Source organism: Charadrius vociferus, unplaced genomic scaffold (genome assembly GCF_000708025.1).
Source record: "Charadrius vociferus isolate BGI_N301 unplaced genomic scaffold, ASM70802v2 scaffold50, whole genome shotgun sequence".
In the NCBI taxonomy this organism is placed as follows: Eukaryota; Metazoa; Chordata; class Aves; order Charadriiformes; family Charadriidae; genus Charadrius; species Charadrius vociferus.
Window position 1 is genome coordinate 332,593 of NW_009646445.1, and position 13,925 is coordinate 346,517.

The following is a 13,925-nucleotide window of genomic DNA, read 5'->3' on the forward strand; positions in this document are numbered from 1 at the left end:
CAAAAAGCTGTGGGGTTGGTTCAAACACTTTGTGCTGCCTGGGGGAAGATGAAAGATTTTTTTTGTGATAACCCACCAAAAATTTTTATTCTTTCAGCCTTACCCTCCCATTATCTGGTGTGTGGGAGTGTTTTTATTTTGTTTTTTAATGGTGAAGTGGGAAAAGTTATCCATCCTGCCAACTTTGCATATTTCTTTGGAGCAGCATCATATTTGTGTATGGTGTGGACCATCTTGAGAAGGTGGGGGTAAGAGAGAAGGTGGCTGCAGTTTCTTGCGGTCTAACTACACTCAATTGTTGAAATTTGATTTTGTGTAGAGCTGCTCAGGTTATGTTGGCACTGGAAGGGAATACTCATAAAACCTAGCACAGTGGGCCAACTGAGTGTTCCATGTTAAACTCTATGGTTCAAAAAAAGAAAAGGGGAGAGGAAAGCTGACTTTCCAATTTCTGTCATCCGTCCATCAACCTCTTGGAGAGTAAAGTAGGGGGTGCAGGACTGAGAGTGCAGTTGATAAAGCTTTGTTTCAGACAGGTTTACTTGTAAGGTTGGTACTGGTGTCTATATTGCAAAGCAGTTGCTGGGCCTCTTTTCTGCGCATTCCCTGGCCAGTGTGTGTTGCCAGTGAAGGGGCAGCATGAAACTGCTTACAAAAATTGTGTGTTTTCAGCTGGCAGCTGAGCAATATTTCACATTCTTCTGTTCAGTCCTATCTGTGAACACTGAAATGCTTTTGTTTTACCTGGCATGAGGAAGGAAGCCTCTGATCCCTTTGTAGCTGGAATTAACTGAAATTCATATCATTCCTTGGATTGTAAAAATACCCCACGTTCCACATACCTCAGGAACCAGCTTAATCATTTATATTGCAGCATTTAAGGTCATTGTCCCTGCATAAGATGTGAATGAAAAACAATGTCCAAGGAAGCTAGCTGGTTTCAGCCTGCATTTGAGAGAAATATTTCCTTTAGCTTCTGGTCCCAATTAATTAAACTTTGATTTTAAAAGGATGTATGAAAACTAGAATTTTGGTGAACAGTCTAAATGGTTTTTGCTTCCAGCAACTCATGAATAGAGCTCATCTGGTGGAGGTGGCCTGGATACTGCATCTCTTGTGCAGAGGATTAGCAACCCCAGGTTCTGCTCTGCAGGGAAGCTGGGTAGGCCAGTTCTTGAAGACCCTGAGGCCTTGCTGAAGTCAGCTCTGAACTGTTATTAGTTTATTCTGGTTCACTACCCAGAGAGTTGTTCCATCCAAACTACAAAATATCTGTTGGGAAGTCCAGAACAGAGCAGCATCTCTCAAGAAAGTTTCTAGGAGAAATAACCTACCATGCTCTTCAACCTTAAATCCCCAACCCAACAAGAATTAAAGCAGATGCATATGCTTCAGCATATACCCTGTATGTAGAGTTGGCTAGGAAAATTTTTTCAACAACTTCCTTCTGTGTAACTGTTCTTGGAGGAATATTTTGGATAGAAGAAAAGTTCTGATCAGAGGGGTAACAATGATGCACGCATAATTTTGAATATCGAATGTCTTAATTGTTACAGCACTCACTCAAGATGTAGATGACTTGCTTCTAGGTCTTCAGCTGAGCCTCTTTTTTGTAGGTGCATACACAGTAGTTGTTCAGGTCCACATCATTGTCCTTGCCATCAGACTTCAAAAGATCTGTTTTTTTGTCTAATTAGTTGTTGGAAATGCTTTATAGTTTTGTAGGAGTGGAAAAACACAAACAATGCAGGCTTGGGAGCTGCATTTGGGAGTGATAACTGGATGTTCACAGAACCTGCTTGGGCTTAACCAGATTGAACTGTTGCTTTTGTGGTTTATCATCATCTTCTGAATTAGAAGCTAAATTGCAATCACTATGGGTAAACACTGAAAGCAGCACTAAGTGAGGCTGTTCCTCTGCAAGCAACTCAAGTCTGCCCTTTCCCGCTCCTGGAACTGCACGCAGTACAAAACTGTGTGAATTTGGGGCTGGATCCACAGCAAATTGGATGGGCTGGAGAGAACATAGCTGCTCTGCTGTTCTGTGACCAGCAGCATGTGCTGCATGGGGCTGTGGCTGCAGAGGGGAGACCACGCTCGCCTTATCTCCTCCCAGTTCCCTGTAGAGCAACTGGCTCTGAGACCCAACAGTTGGATGTGGTAACAGGGGTGAAAGGGAGGAGGCCCTGAAGGAAAAGACCTTGGTTTGGCTTGCATTTAAACTCTGCATTAGAAAGACATCCTGTGTGTCTTAAACACTTGTATAATCTGTCTTTTTTTCATTGTCTGTAAAACTAGACCAAAAAAGTGTTGCCATTGATTCTATTGCTTGGATGGCCAGTTTTCCTAGCCATGGGTAGTTGTAATGGGTTTTCTGTACTGTATGAAGAGGAGGAGGCACCTGTCAATTAGCTGGTTTTCATAGCTGTTTCTATGCTCCAAGTCTGCTGCTTTCCTTATTCTGCAAGTTTGTGTATTGAAAAGATTTTTATCAAATCCCTTTTTAGCACTGCTTACACATAAAAATGTGGCATGGATTGCAGCATGGAAGAGGTGGTGGCATTGCAGGCATGATGGGATGACTGTAAATGGGAGCAGACCTGATGAGTTGCTCTGGAATTGCTATTTCTTTGTATTTCAGTCTGTGTGTGGAATATTACTTCCTATAACAAAAGTTTTCTGCACTTAGCCCACAGTAATATAAGCACACAGATAAAATATGAGTTACTTGCAGAATAAGAATGTTCATTTGATAGGAGTAATTTGATTAATTATGTAACTGAGGTCACATACTGTTGTGCAAAATTGGACATGACTAAAACCAGTTTCTGTTCCCAAGACTTGCTCTCTTCTTTTTGCTGTTATGCTGTATTTAAAATAAATGCCATTCCCTTTCCATGCTGCACTTAACCTGCTGTGATCTGTTCTTCATAAACAACAGGCTCTATTGGGTAATCTGCACACTTTCTTTTGCTGCCTAGTGCCATCGGGCTTGTTGCTATGGGCTGAGAGAGACTTGCATTCTTCATATTTTCCCCCCAAGCAGTTTTGCAGAAAAGGTTGCTGAGGTTTTAAACGGGATCCATTTCAGACAGATTAATATGAACATGAATAATGTTAACCCTGCTTTGGGGGTGTAGGCTTGTGGGGCTTTTTATGGTGTCTTGCTATTTGCTGCCACCTTCCACTGTCTAGCTGTGGTTTCTTTCCCTTGCAAGTCTGCATACAAGTGGCTGAGAGCAAGTCTCCTTGGAGAGTTTCTTTGACTTTAGGGCTCTCAAAACTGCAGCTGCTGGCACAGTTATGATGCAGCACTGAGATTTCTCTTGGAGTGCATCAGTCAAACCTGTTGTCTTATGACTGGATCAGTTAGTGGGCTGATTTTGTCAGAGCAGTTTATCACATAACTTTCAGAGCGTTCCCACATCTGGTAATACAAATCTCTTTGGAAGAACTGATCTATATTAGGGTCCATAGCAATAGTTTACAAATTGTAATGCATGTACAAAGTACAGCTTTCTCTTAAGTCCTACAAACAAACCCCTTTCTACAGAAGTCAGGAACGCGCTCTTTGTCTTCAGTGTGACCTCATGATCCACGTCTGTTCCTCTGTGTTGGCTAGTGTAGCATGATGCTGGGAAGAATTACAAACTCATTCCTTAATGCAGCACAGTGCTGCGGGGCACTGTGTAGACACGTCCCGCATTCCCTGGATGCTGTCTATTATTCCATTATTCAGAGCTCATACTCTAGCAATACTAAGCTCTCAAGGACTTAACCTCTCCTTTCAAAAGGAAAGAACCACAGTCTGTCTTGCTAGATTAAAGAAACTTTCTTCATAAAGAGTCTGTGCTTTAATTAGTAGATGGTTCTGGCTTTTTTATTAAAAGATATCCCTTCTGTAGAAACCTGTAGCTTGAGCTCTCTGAATACTGCTCTGCAGATTTGTCTGCTACTTAGGCACTTGCTTTCTTCCTGCAGTTCTCATTGTGTCTCATTTGTATATTGAGCTAAAGATAACCCATGGATGGGTAAGGAGGTAGCAACTTTGATTATATATGGTATTTTTTCAAAGAAGTACCAGTCAAGAGAGCCAAAGAATAGATTCCTAAAGCAGGAGTGGACATCCTTAAAGGAAAGTGACAATGTAAGATCGTTCTTAACTTTAAAGGGTCACATTCTGTGTCAGAAGCAGAATGCCTCTCTTGGGGATCCATCTGCTGAGCTAAAACTGGTATCTGTGTCAGTGTGTGTTGGGAATGCCCTTGACCGTGGCTAAGATTCTTTTGCCGCAAATCACTTCTTTCCCTGGTTGTACGAATAGTGAAATTCCTGTGGAGCAAGCATTTCTTGAATGGTGCATAGACTTGAGGGAGGTGGCTGCTGCATAAAGCCCTGGTGGGAATATTTGTCTGCACGACATCATTTGGGAAGAATTAAATGTGAGCAGGGAACAGAAAAAGTGACAAGAATAATTTAAGGGGTTGCAGTCCCACAGAAGTTCAAACTTAAGATGCAGACTGATTCATAGCTCCCTAAAATTGTCTGTAAAGGCAAGGTAGGCTTCTCATAATACTCAGCTGACTCTTAATGTAGCAGAAAGTATGACAACATCAGTGTCTAAGCAGTACAGCGATACACTTAGAACAGAGGCATCACCACTTAGAGTTAGGATAAATAGCCATCAGGCCAGTGTGCCAATTCTATGCCACTAACTTAAGGTCAGAAGACTCTCCAGATGAGCTTCAGTGGCTTGAACAAAGGGAAGGCTTGATTAAGGAATTGCTTCTGCTCTCTGGGTCAGACCAGATGACCTACTGGCTTGGAACAATTTATTTAGCTGTTTTTACAGTGTTTACAAGGAGCACCTGGGTGCAAACCAGCATTTGGAGTCTTGCCTTATGCTGTGAGTGTGGGCAGTAGCTTGGCTGCCTGCTCTCACCCTCAGCAGTGCCATTCAAAAACTGGAAGTGCATTTTCTTCTTTCATAGAAGTACTGCTTTGAATGCAGAAGGAATGTTTTTCTTCCCCTGTCCCCTCCATTCTGGAAGGAGCCAGGAGATGTTTGTCTGATCTGTGATGGGATAGGAATCGGTTACCAAATTCTTCATCTGAACTGCGGTGAAAGGCTAGTCTGAGCATTGCTGTTCCTGTGCTCAGTCCAGTGCTTGTCCAAGGCACTCTCAAGCCTCTTGCAGCAAACTTCTGCTTTCTGGAACTCTGTAGAGACTGGTCTCAGCCATCACAGAATAACTGCTTTGCCCCTGTTCTCTCCCTCGTACATGTGTATGCAATTTCTCTCCCACTTCCATTTTATCTTTTGGAAACAACACCTTGATCCTCCTTTGTCAAGTGACTGTAAAGGGATGCTGCTGCTTGCTTGTTGAGAAGCTTTCAACTGCTTGGGAATCTGATTCAGGCATTGCCAGTGAGATACTGAAGAAACCCAAACAGTGGCTGCTCTTTCCCCTCAGGAAATTAAGAGTCAGAGTTGTCTGCCAGTGACTGCACTTCTAATGTTTTCATATTGTAATAAACTCGGTAAGAGCAGGTGTTTATTCATGGGGCCAGTGGCTAGTATGTTAGCTCCTGTTTGATTTCACCCATTGTGATGGCAGGGAGGCGTAGAGGAGCTGCTGCTACACTCTTAATTTGGGCAATGGTGGTGTGAGAAATGCTTGCTCATGGATAAAAATGTAGAGAGGACAAAGTCTTCAAAGCAAAGATAAAAGTTTTTTCCAGATCAAAATAAATGAGTCAGCTGAGTCGGGTGCCTCTCAAAGAGCACACTTAGCTACAAAACTTCAGGTATTTATGTCCTGTCCCCTTTTCCCATTGGTCAGGTACTTTAGGGTGCACATTCTTTCACGACCCGTTAGCCTATCACAAACCCGATTCACACTTTTCTACTTTTGAGTTGTTTTTCAGTTACACAGCTCTGCTTGTGCCGTTGATGCACAAAATGGCTGAAGCAAAACAATTCCATCTCTCACAGTGGCAGAGCAGTTTTTGTTGGGTTTGTCCCTTATGCTTCTCACCCTTCAATTGAGGCACAGTTGAGATGGCATCTCTCTTATCCCTGAAAAACAGGAACAGTGTCTTGCATGACCAAGGAATTCAGGTGCTTGCAAAGCTTTAAACTGCAGTTTGATTTTTCTTTTTTTTTTTAAAGTATAGGTGTTAATGGGGAATCTGTTGGAAGACCTCAAACAATTTGCAGGTTTATCAGATTTCCTATTATATAACTAAAATCTTCAGCTGTTGGACAGGTGTATGTTAATTTGAGATGTCATTCCATAATATGCCTTTCCAGCAGTAATGAGTGTTCTGTGCTAGCCAAGCTGCAGCTAATCAAGCTTATTTCCTATATAGAATTGATGTGTTTTCTCTGATACAATGCTTAGCTTTAGAAGACTGAGAACCAAAAAAACTCAAATGCTTTTTCTAACATGTATTTTGGTAGAGCCCAAATTAACTCAATAACTGAAAATAGATCTGTGCTGTAAACAGATGTCACTTTTACACAGTTACTTTTCTGATTATAACAGTATTTTAAAGTCTTGATACTGTAGGAGTAGGATTAGAATGAGGTTGAGCTTCAGGTAGAAGATTTAAAAGGGATGTAGGAAAAAAGCCTCAGACCTAAGATAATTGGTAATGCATTAGAAAAAATTAAAGTATGAACCTGAGTTTTCAAGTTACCTTCTTATAGGTGCTTGGGAATATTTGACACTTTACAGTAGAGTATGCATTTACACACAGTGTTTAGAAATGGTACTGGATCAGCTATTGCCTTTACTTTTTTCCAGTGCTATAGCAGTGCTATGTAACTGGTGAAAAGCATACCAGTTTTTTTTTTCCCCCAGCCTTTAAGCTGCAAACTCTAGACTGTAGGCAACTCTTATGACACCTAAATATGCTGAGATCTGGTCATGTATCAAGGTGAAAGGTAGCATCTCTCATCATGATGACATACAGGAAAACCAACTGCAGTGATTTTTGAGGTTTCTGAAGTCTGTTCTTCATGGGTAGTTGTCTGGCCTTTAGGATAAGGGCTGAGATGTCATTGCTGCTATTATCAGTAGTAGGGAAGTCCTTTGGTGCTGCAGTAGAACATATGGTGGTTGTGAAAGTGCTGTCAATCTGAGATTTATTTCTTTTTCTGTTTTTCTAATGGAAGCAAGGGGAAGAAAGGGTCATGGAATACCAGTCCAAGGAAGACCAGCATTCATTAGTTTATTTATAAAATCACTTTGCTTTTATGAATGTAATGCGCTTGGCTTGCATAAATGTGTATATGTAACTGGTAGGTCTCCATTGAGACAAGTTGCTTCACATGCTCTTTAATACATCTGTCCTAGATTTATGTCAATACACTTTTTTGGACTCCTTTGCCATGTACTTATTTTCAGAAGGCTTGACTAAAGGACTGTCAAGTCACTGACGCTTGAATCTTTTAAATGCTGGGTACACTGAATTTTTTTCTGTAATGCAACATGGAATGGTGTTGCTCTACAAATTCAAGACCCTGTTCTGGAATTTGACTTCATCTCTGGGTAAGATTTTTTTTTTTTTACAATTAATGCTCAGATGTAAAGACAGCTTCTTGTGCTGTTGGGAATGCAATAATGTGTTTGTGATTAGCAAAGATAAATACTAAACACAGAAACCCAAGCAGTTCCATCACACTCATTTGGAATGTGCAATTGATTACTGAGTGATAAGAAATTTTGCAAGTTGATTATTGCTAATTACTTTCATAGTGCTTTTGAGTAATTTGCAATCAATTTTGTGATATATTGAGAGAAAAACGAAGAAGCAGTGACAGTGACTCTAGTAGCATGGATACATGAGATTATTGTTGATTTTGGCTGCTAAAAGTGAATTTGCTTGAGGCAAAACGATTGATTTGCACTTTAGTAAAACCCAAGATAAACACGTGGTACTGCTATAATTGTTCTTAGATCATGTTTTATGTGATACTCAAAGCCTTTTAAAAAGACTGTCGTTAAGTCTCTGAACAAACTCTGCTACCTTAGGGAATCGGAGCCAGCTGTCAGCAAGGGGGAATGACTGGTTTAGCTCTGAAGGATCACTAATAAAGGGAATGGTACAAACACCCCATCACTCTTCTCTTCTGTGTGGAAAGGACTGGAATGGGAAATAGGCCTCAATGAACTTGTTTGGAGAAAGAGAGAATGGACAGAATTCAATTTACAAGTAAAATTAAAAGGCAGTTTCTGAAGTGATCTCATTTTGTGGCTTTTTTCTTCAGAAATGTATTGAAGGAGACATCTCTAACTTATAGTAACGTAGGCATTTCTATACCATTTTAAGATAATGGAAGTACTGATGTGGGCACTCAGCTACAACTGAAAGCGTGTTTGCTAGAAAGGATTTTGGAATCTGTTAGTATTTACACAGATGCCTGTATGATGATCACTTTTGTCTCAAGGGAAGTCAAAGGCAACCTGAATTTCATCCAAATGCTGACCACTCCGTGAAAACTGAGGCAAAGGCTGTAATTAGATTTGTTAAGCTGGATGAAACTAGTATCATAAAAAGTATGTTAAGCTACTGAACTAGTATCTGCATAGATGTTACTAGTTGCTGAGACCATTCTGCTAGATCAGGATTTATCTATTCTCACTTTAGATGTCCACATCTGAACTAGTCATTCTGGTGTCCTGCCATGGTGAAGAAAGGAACCGGGCAGTTCTAGATGTTCAGTTCAGAAGTAGAGCTTTAAAGTTAGGCAAGATGAATCTTATGCTGAGTACCTTTTGGCTCATTAGAGATTTCATCAAATGTTCTTAAGACCCTGTCAATACATGAAGAGCAAGCATGTTGGATCTTGCTCCTACTGCCTAGGTTGACATAGTAACAGGAGAGAGCTTAAATCTGTCTGGAGAAGGTTTGTTAACATAGCAAGCCAGCGTTGCATTTTCCCAGTCATGTTTACTGAACAAAATGCTCTCAAAACACCCGCAGATGCTGTTCTCAAGCAGTGGCTGTGGAATTAGGCCAGGGTGGCCTTTCCACATCCCAGCTGTGATGCAGTGGGACAACTGTTTAATGGTAAATAATAAATGGGATTTAGCAGAGGGTGGAGTGAGCTGAGACACAACTGCTACATCCCCAAACTGAAGTGTTCTCAACTGACTACTTGTAACTTCTTTTGCCTTCTGAATTGTGGCTAAAGGAGTTGGAGTAGGAGAAATAACCTTTTTTTGGGGGGGAGGGAGGTGAGAGGAGAAAGAAAAGATAATATGAGACACTCTTGTGACTGCCTCACTCTGAAGCATGTGTTTGTGATGCACCTGGGTTGGGACTTCCACTAAGATGCTGGATTATAATAAAAGTGGTGGGTAATAGAATGAGCAATGAAATGCCTGCTCTTTGTTTTATTAAACAGGTGCAGTGCCATACCTACACTGGATACTGCTGGTGTGTGACACCTGATGGCAAGCCTATTAGCGGCTCTTCTGTACAGAACAAAACTCCTGTATGTTCAGGTACTGTGGGAGTGGCTTCAACAAATATTAATTTGTTAACCAAAGGGGGTTGGGGAGAATGTGTCCTGTTCAGAGCACTTAATCTTTTCAGGTGACTCGGCGAGTTTACCCAATTTAGCACTGCAGTTGTGCTTGTATCTCCCTGTGTGCTTGCTGGCATTTGGAAGCTGCAAGAGAGCTTGGACTGTGGCCTGCCCGTGCTGCAGTTAGGGTGCAGACACTCCTGCAGGGCTCGCTGAGAAAAAAACACTAAGGTAACAGCCTGTGGTAGCCAAGGCACAAGTCACAAGATGGGATAACTTTTTTCCATGAGCTGTATTTTAAAGTGGTTCTCAGGCTGTATGGAGTGAGCCATGGAGTCGTTTTGCCTGCAGAGTGACTTCAGTTAAAGTTTGATCAGGTAGTTACATGAGAAACTGGTAGTTGTTGACTACTGGCACCCAAATCTGGGGTTTTGCTGTACTAATGGATTTGAGTCTTCTGATCATGTTGCTCAGTTCCAGAATCCCCATGTTTGTGTCACGGGGCTGGACAGCACTGGGCTCACAAGAGGGAGGCCCAGAGATGGGTTTAAGTGATGTGCTTGTGGGCTCTCAGGCTGAGACTGCTCTGTTGCCCTATGGTTTACTGGGCCCAAATCCATCATTTTCTCTAATTAAAACAGAATGATGTTACTTGTTTTTTCTCCCCACATTCAATATGACAGCCCATGACTCAAGCGGGATGAGGTTGGGCTCTAGATTTTCCTATGGCCCTGCAGTGTTTGCCCCTTTGATGCAAGCATGACAGCAGTCAAACTTTTTTTTTAACCCTTCTCACCTTATTCAGTGTCGTCTTGGCTGTAGGGTGTTTTGTGGTAATAAGCAAACATAGTGACTTGCGTGAGGGTTTGAATTGAGTGGGAGAACTGTCTGGGAACCAGTGAGTCAATGTAGCTTGAGGGAATGCTTGATGTTTCACAGGTATGTGGAAAGAAAATAAGATTAATATCCTGTTTTTATGTAAGGTGAAATGCTACAGTAATTTAGCTTAAACCTTAGAATATGACTTTCTTCTATCTTTCCCACTATATGGTTTTGGTAGACCATGTTTTAGAATTTTTCTGATCTGTTTGTTTAGTCTTAAGCTGTTTATAAAATTGTGTTACCAGGAAAGTAAAGGCATGGTGTACTGTAGGACACACAGATGTTAGGGCTATGTTGACTAATATTTGGTATATGCTTCCTACTTTTAATTCAACAGTAGATCTGTGATGAGCTGATCTGCAAATGAAAGTGCCTGGGCAATAGATTTTATGTTTAGAGTTTGTCTTGACCAGACTCTTGGGCCTGTCAGAGCTGCCTCATTTGGAGCTGACTTTTGATCCATGTTCACTGAAGGATCAATAATCACTGGAACTGTTTAGTAATGGTGCATGGAAGAATGTTTCCTGGGTATAAAGCTGCTCAAAAAGGAGAAAAAGAGCTTGTCTTATACACTTTGGTAATGGATTTGTTCAAAAAGCTTTGATCATCAGTTCAAGTTTTAGTGGAAAACTATGTGATGAAGCACTAAAGCAAACTGCAGAAACAAGTGTAGAATCATATATTATGTGAAGATCTAAGTTGTATTAAAAAACCCAAGATATGTTGTATTCAAGTGCGTGCTGGATCTTATTCAGTGTCCCTTTTCAAACAGATGGGGATGTTCAGGGGTTGCTTGAAATCCATTTTCTGCAAATTGTCCCACTTAATCCCTTTCCTTTAGAATGCTGCCCCTTGCATTCCCTGCGCACTCTCCCCACCTGGTTTTGATTTGTTCTTCCTGACACTTGCGAACGAAAGAAGGGACTCTTATTGATCTTTCCTTCTTGCCCTTGGATTTATTCCAGGTTTTTTTACTAGCACACTGTTCTGCTGAGCTCTTTCAAATCACTGGATCCAGCTACTAAAGATTTCTTGTTTACCCACATCTGGATTTAACGTCTTACTGCATAAAACTTCCTTATGCTATCCTAGTTGGTTGAAGCCACAGGCTCTCTGAATCCTAAACTGAGCTGTTGGCAAGTAAAACAGACACTTTATGATTTGAAGTATTGACTCTATTAATGTGACGTTATATGTTCTGTGGGATCATGTGGCATCTAAATAGATGTCTTTTTTCTTTTTTCTGTCCCCTCTAGGTTCTGTAACTGATAAACCATCAAGCCAGGGTAATTCGGGAAGGAAAGGTGAGTGGAGTCCTGTGCTTCAGCAACTTGTTTTCTAATAGTACCTGTGCAGCCAAGTCCATTGAGAACTCAGAACCTGGGTTTCTAACCAGCTTGGTGTGTGGAAGGCTTATGTGCCTTTAGACCTCTTCCTTCAGCAGGTGGAATAAGATGACAGTCTGTTTGTGCACCACCCTGTGGAGTAGAAAAAGGTGCACTCTGCTTCGTGCTCATCAACTGAGATGTAGTACATAAAAGCAGATCTTCCCAAAGGGGCAGCTGGCACAGAATAACCTCTGCTTGTTTGCTTCAAAGTCAACTACTGAGCATGTCTCAGTAAAATCCCTAGAGATTAGGAAGGCTATCAATATGACTAGCACACTGGGAGTCAGGAGTGCCAATGTCATGGCTGTGGCTTTATATGCATTGAAAGGTGTTGTTTGTTTGGGTTTTTTAACAGAGCATAAAGCTCTCTGGCCAGCTGGAGCAGCACTGGATTAAACCCTAGCTGTGCTTGGAAACCTCACTCTTGTGTGGATTAGGTGGTGTTCTTCCTTCTTTATACTCCTTTTTTCAATCCTTGCCTTTCCTGAGCAAGGCACTAAATGTGTTATTGTTCTTCTATGTATATTTGTAGCCTTTCTCTGTGTCCTCTGATCTGCATTCATTGAAATAGTCTTGGGACAGGTGACCACTGAAGTGTACATTGATGAGCAGTCAAGTTTGTCTTTAGGCCTTCTCCACACCCTGATTTTTCAACCCTTCTTCCTTCTAGCCCCATTCAGAGTCAACTTTTGAGTTTGTCTCCTTACTACAGAAGAACAGTGTGGAATCCTCACTCCTCCTGGTGAGGCTGAAGGCTGTTTCCTGGGAGAAGTTCCTGTTTTGATACCTGAAGCAGGATTTTTACTGCTGACTCTCTAAACCAATTATTCCTGACACTTCAAAATGCAGGAAGATACCTTGATGCTAACACTTTAATTTGAAGAACATCTTCCATGCTGAGACTGTCAATCTAGTCCTGAAAACACTTAACAGGAATTAGAGGTTGCGATGTTCAGAGCAGTGACGCATTTTGAGCATATCTGTTCTCCAGTCTTTTGGTTGTATATAGTAGCTTAGGAAAAAGTAGGGGTAAGAAAGATGCAAGGAAAAATCCTTAGTTAAGACTGAATGCTGAAGCCTGCTTCTTACTTTAGATAAGATGTCTCCGTAAACCTGTAATTACGTGTTAATGTATAATTCGCACCTGAACGCATTGTTATCACTCCTTTAATGCAATCCTTGCTAGTCTAGCTTGAAGTCCAAGCAGATTAAGTAGTTCTTGAAATCTGCATTAGTTTTGAGTGGGGGTTGTTTGTAGGCTTCCTACCCAAGTAGTCCTGGTTCCAATTCTTCTAGAATTGGAAGCAGCTGACATAGAATTTCATAAGAAACAGGAGCAAAAGGGGAAAACATCTGAACTTGTTTTTTTTCCACTTCACTTCCTTTATTAACTCAGAGGTTGGAACATGCAAAAAAGAACTGTAAATAAAATGAATTAATCTAAAATTTGTAACATAAATTGATTCTTCTTGGTGCTGCCTGTGGCATCCTGTTTCAAGAATGGTACACTTGGTCACATGGCTGCAGAAACATCCTGTGCAGTAAGCTGTTGTGGTGGTTCAGGCTGGCAGGCCCAAACCAGGACAGCTGTCAAGAAAAGGAAAACGTTTCCTTTTGGTGCCAGCATGCTTCAAGCAGTCGTGTAAACTTTGTCCCCTCCAATTCTCTATCTGTTCATATCTGTTGGAAGCCCCCAGACAAGCCACTTTAGCCTTTCTCCATCATATTAGAAAAATACTTGTGAGTGATTATTAAATAGGCCTTTTAAAATCAAGAGGGCTTTTAGAAGCTGAAATAATTTGGTTTAAAATTTGGTAGACTTAGCATTACTTTTTCAGCTAGTGATTAATGCCTAATCTAAAAATGAATTTGGCTTTCTTATCAGTGTTTTTTCTTGACTTAATTACCTTGATTCAAAATTCCAGTGTTGAGTCCTGTTGCCAGGAAGGTTGGAACCAAGAACAGTCTGGCTTCCGTGAAGCAAGATGGTTGCTGGAGGTCTGGCTTCTCTAAAATCTGGTGGCTAGCCAGCATGCATGTAACCATCCATTCTAGCTGAGCGTTCAGACTCTTTCTGCAAAGGTTGCCATTTGCAAGAAGACAAAAAGGGAAGGAAG

General features: G+C 41.2%; 1 protein-coding gene across 1 annotated transcript in view; it reads left to right on the forward strand.

Moving 5' to 3' along the window:
• The window catches only part of SMOC1 (SPARC related modular calcium binding 1), a 160,756-nt gene that overhangs the window by 80,375 nt on the left and 66,456 nt on the right, over positions 1-13,925 (forward strand). Inside the window, exons 4-5 of the mRNA XM_009882460.1 lie at positions 9,416-9,515; positions 11,677-11,724. Coding sequence (XP_009880762.1) covers positions 9,416-9,515; positions 11,677-11,724 — 148 coding nt within the window. The remainder of the gene's footprint in view (positions 1-9,415; positions 9,516-11,676; positions 11,725-13,925) is intronic.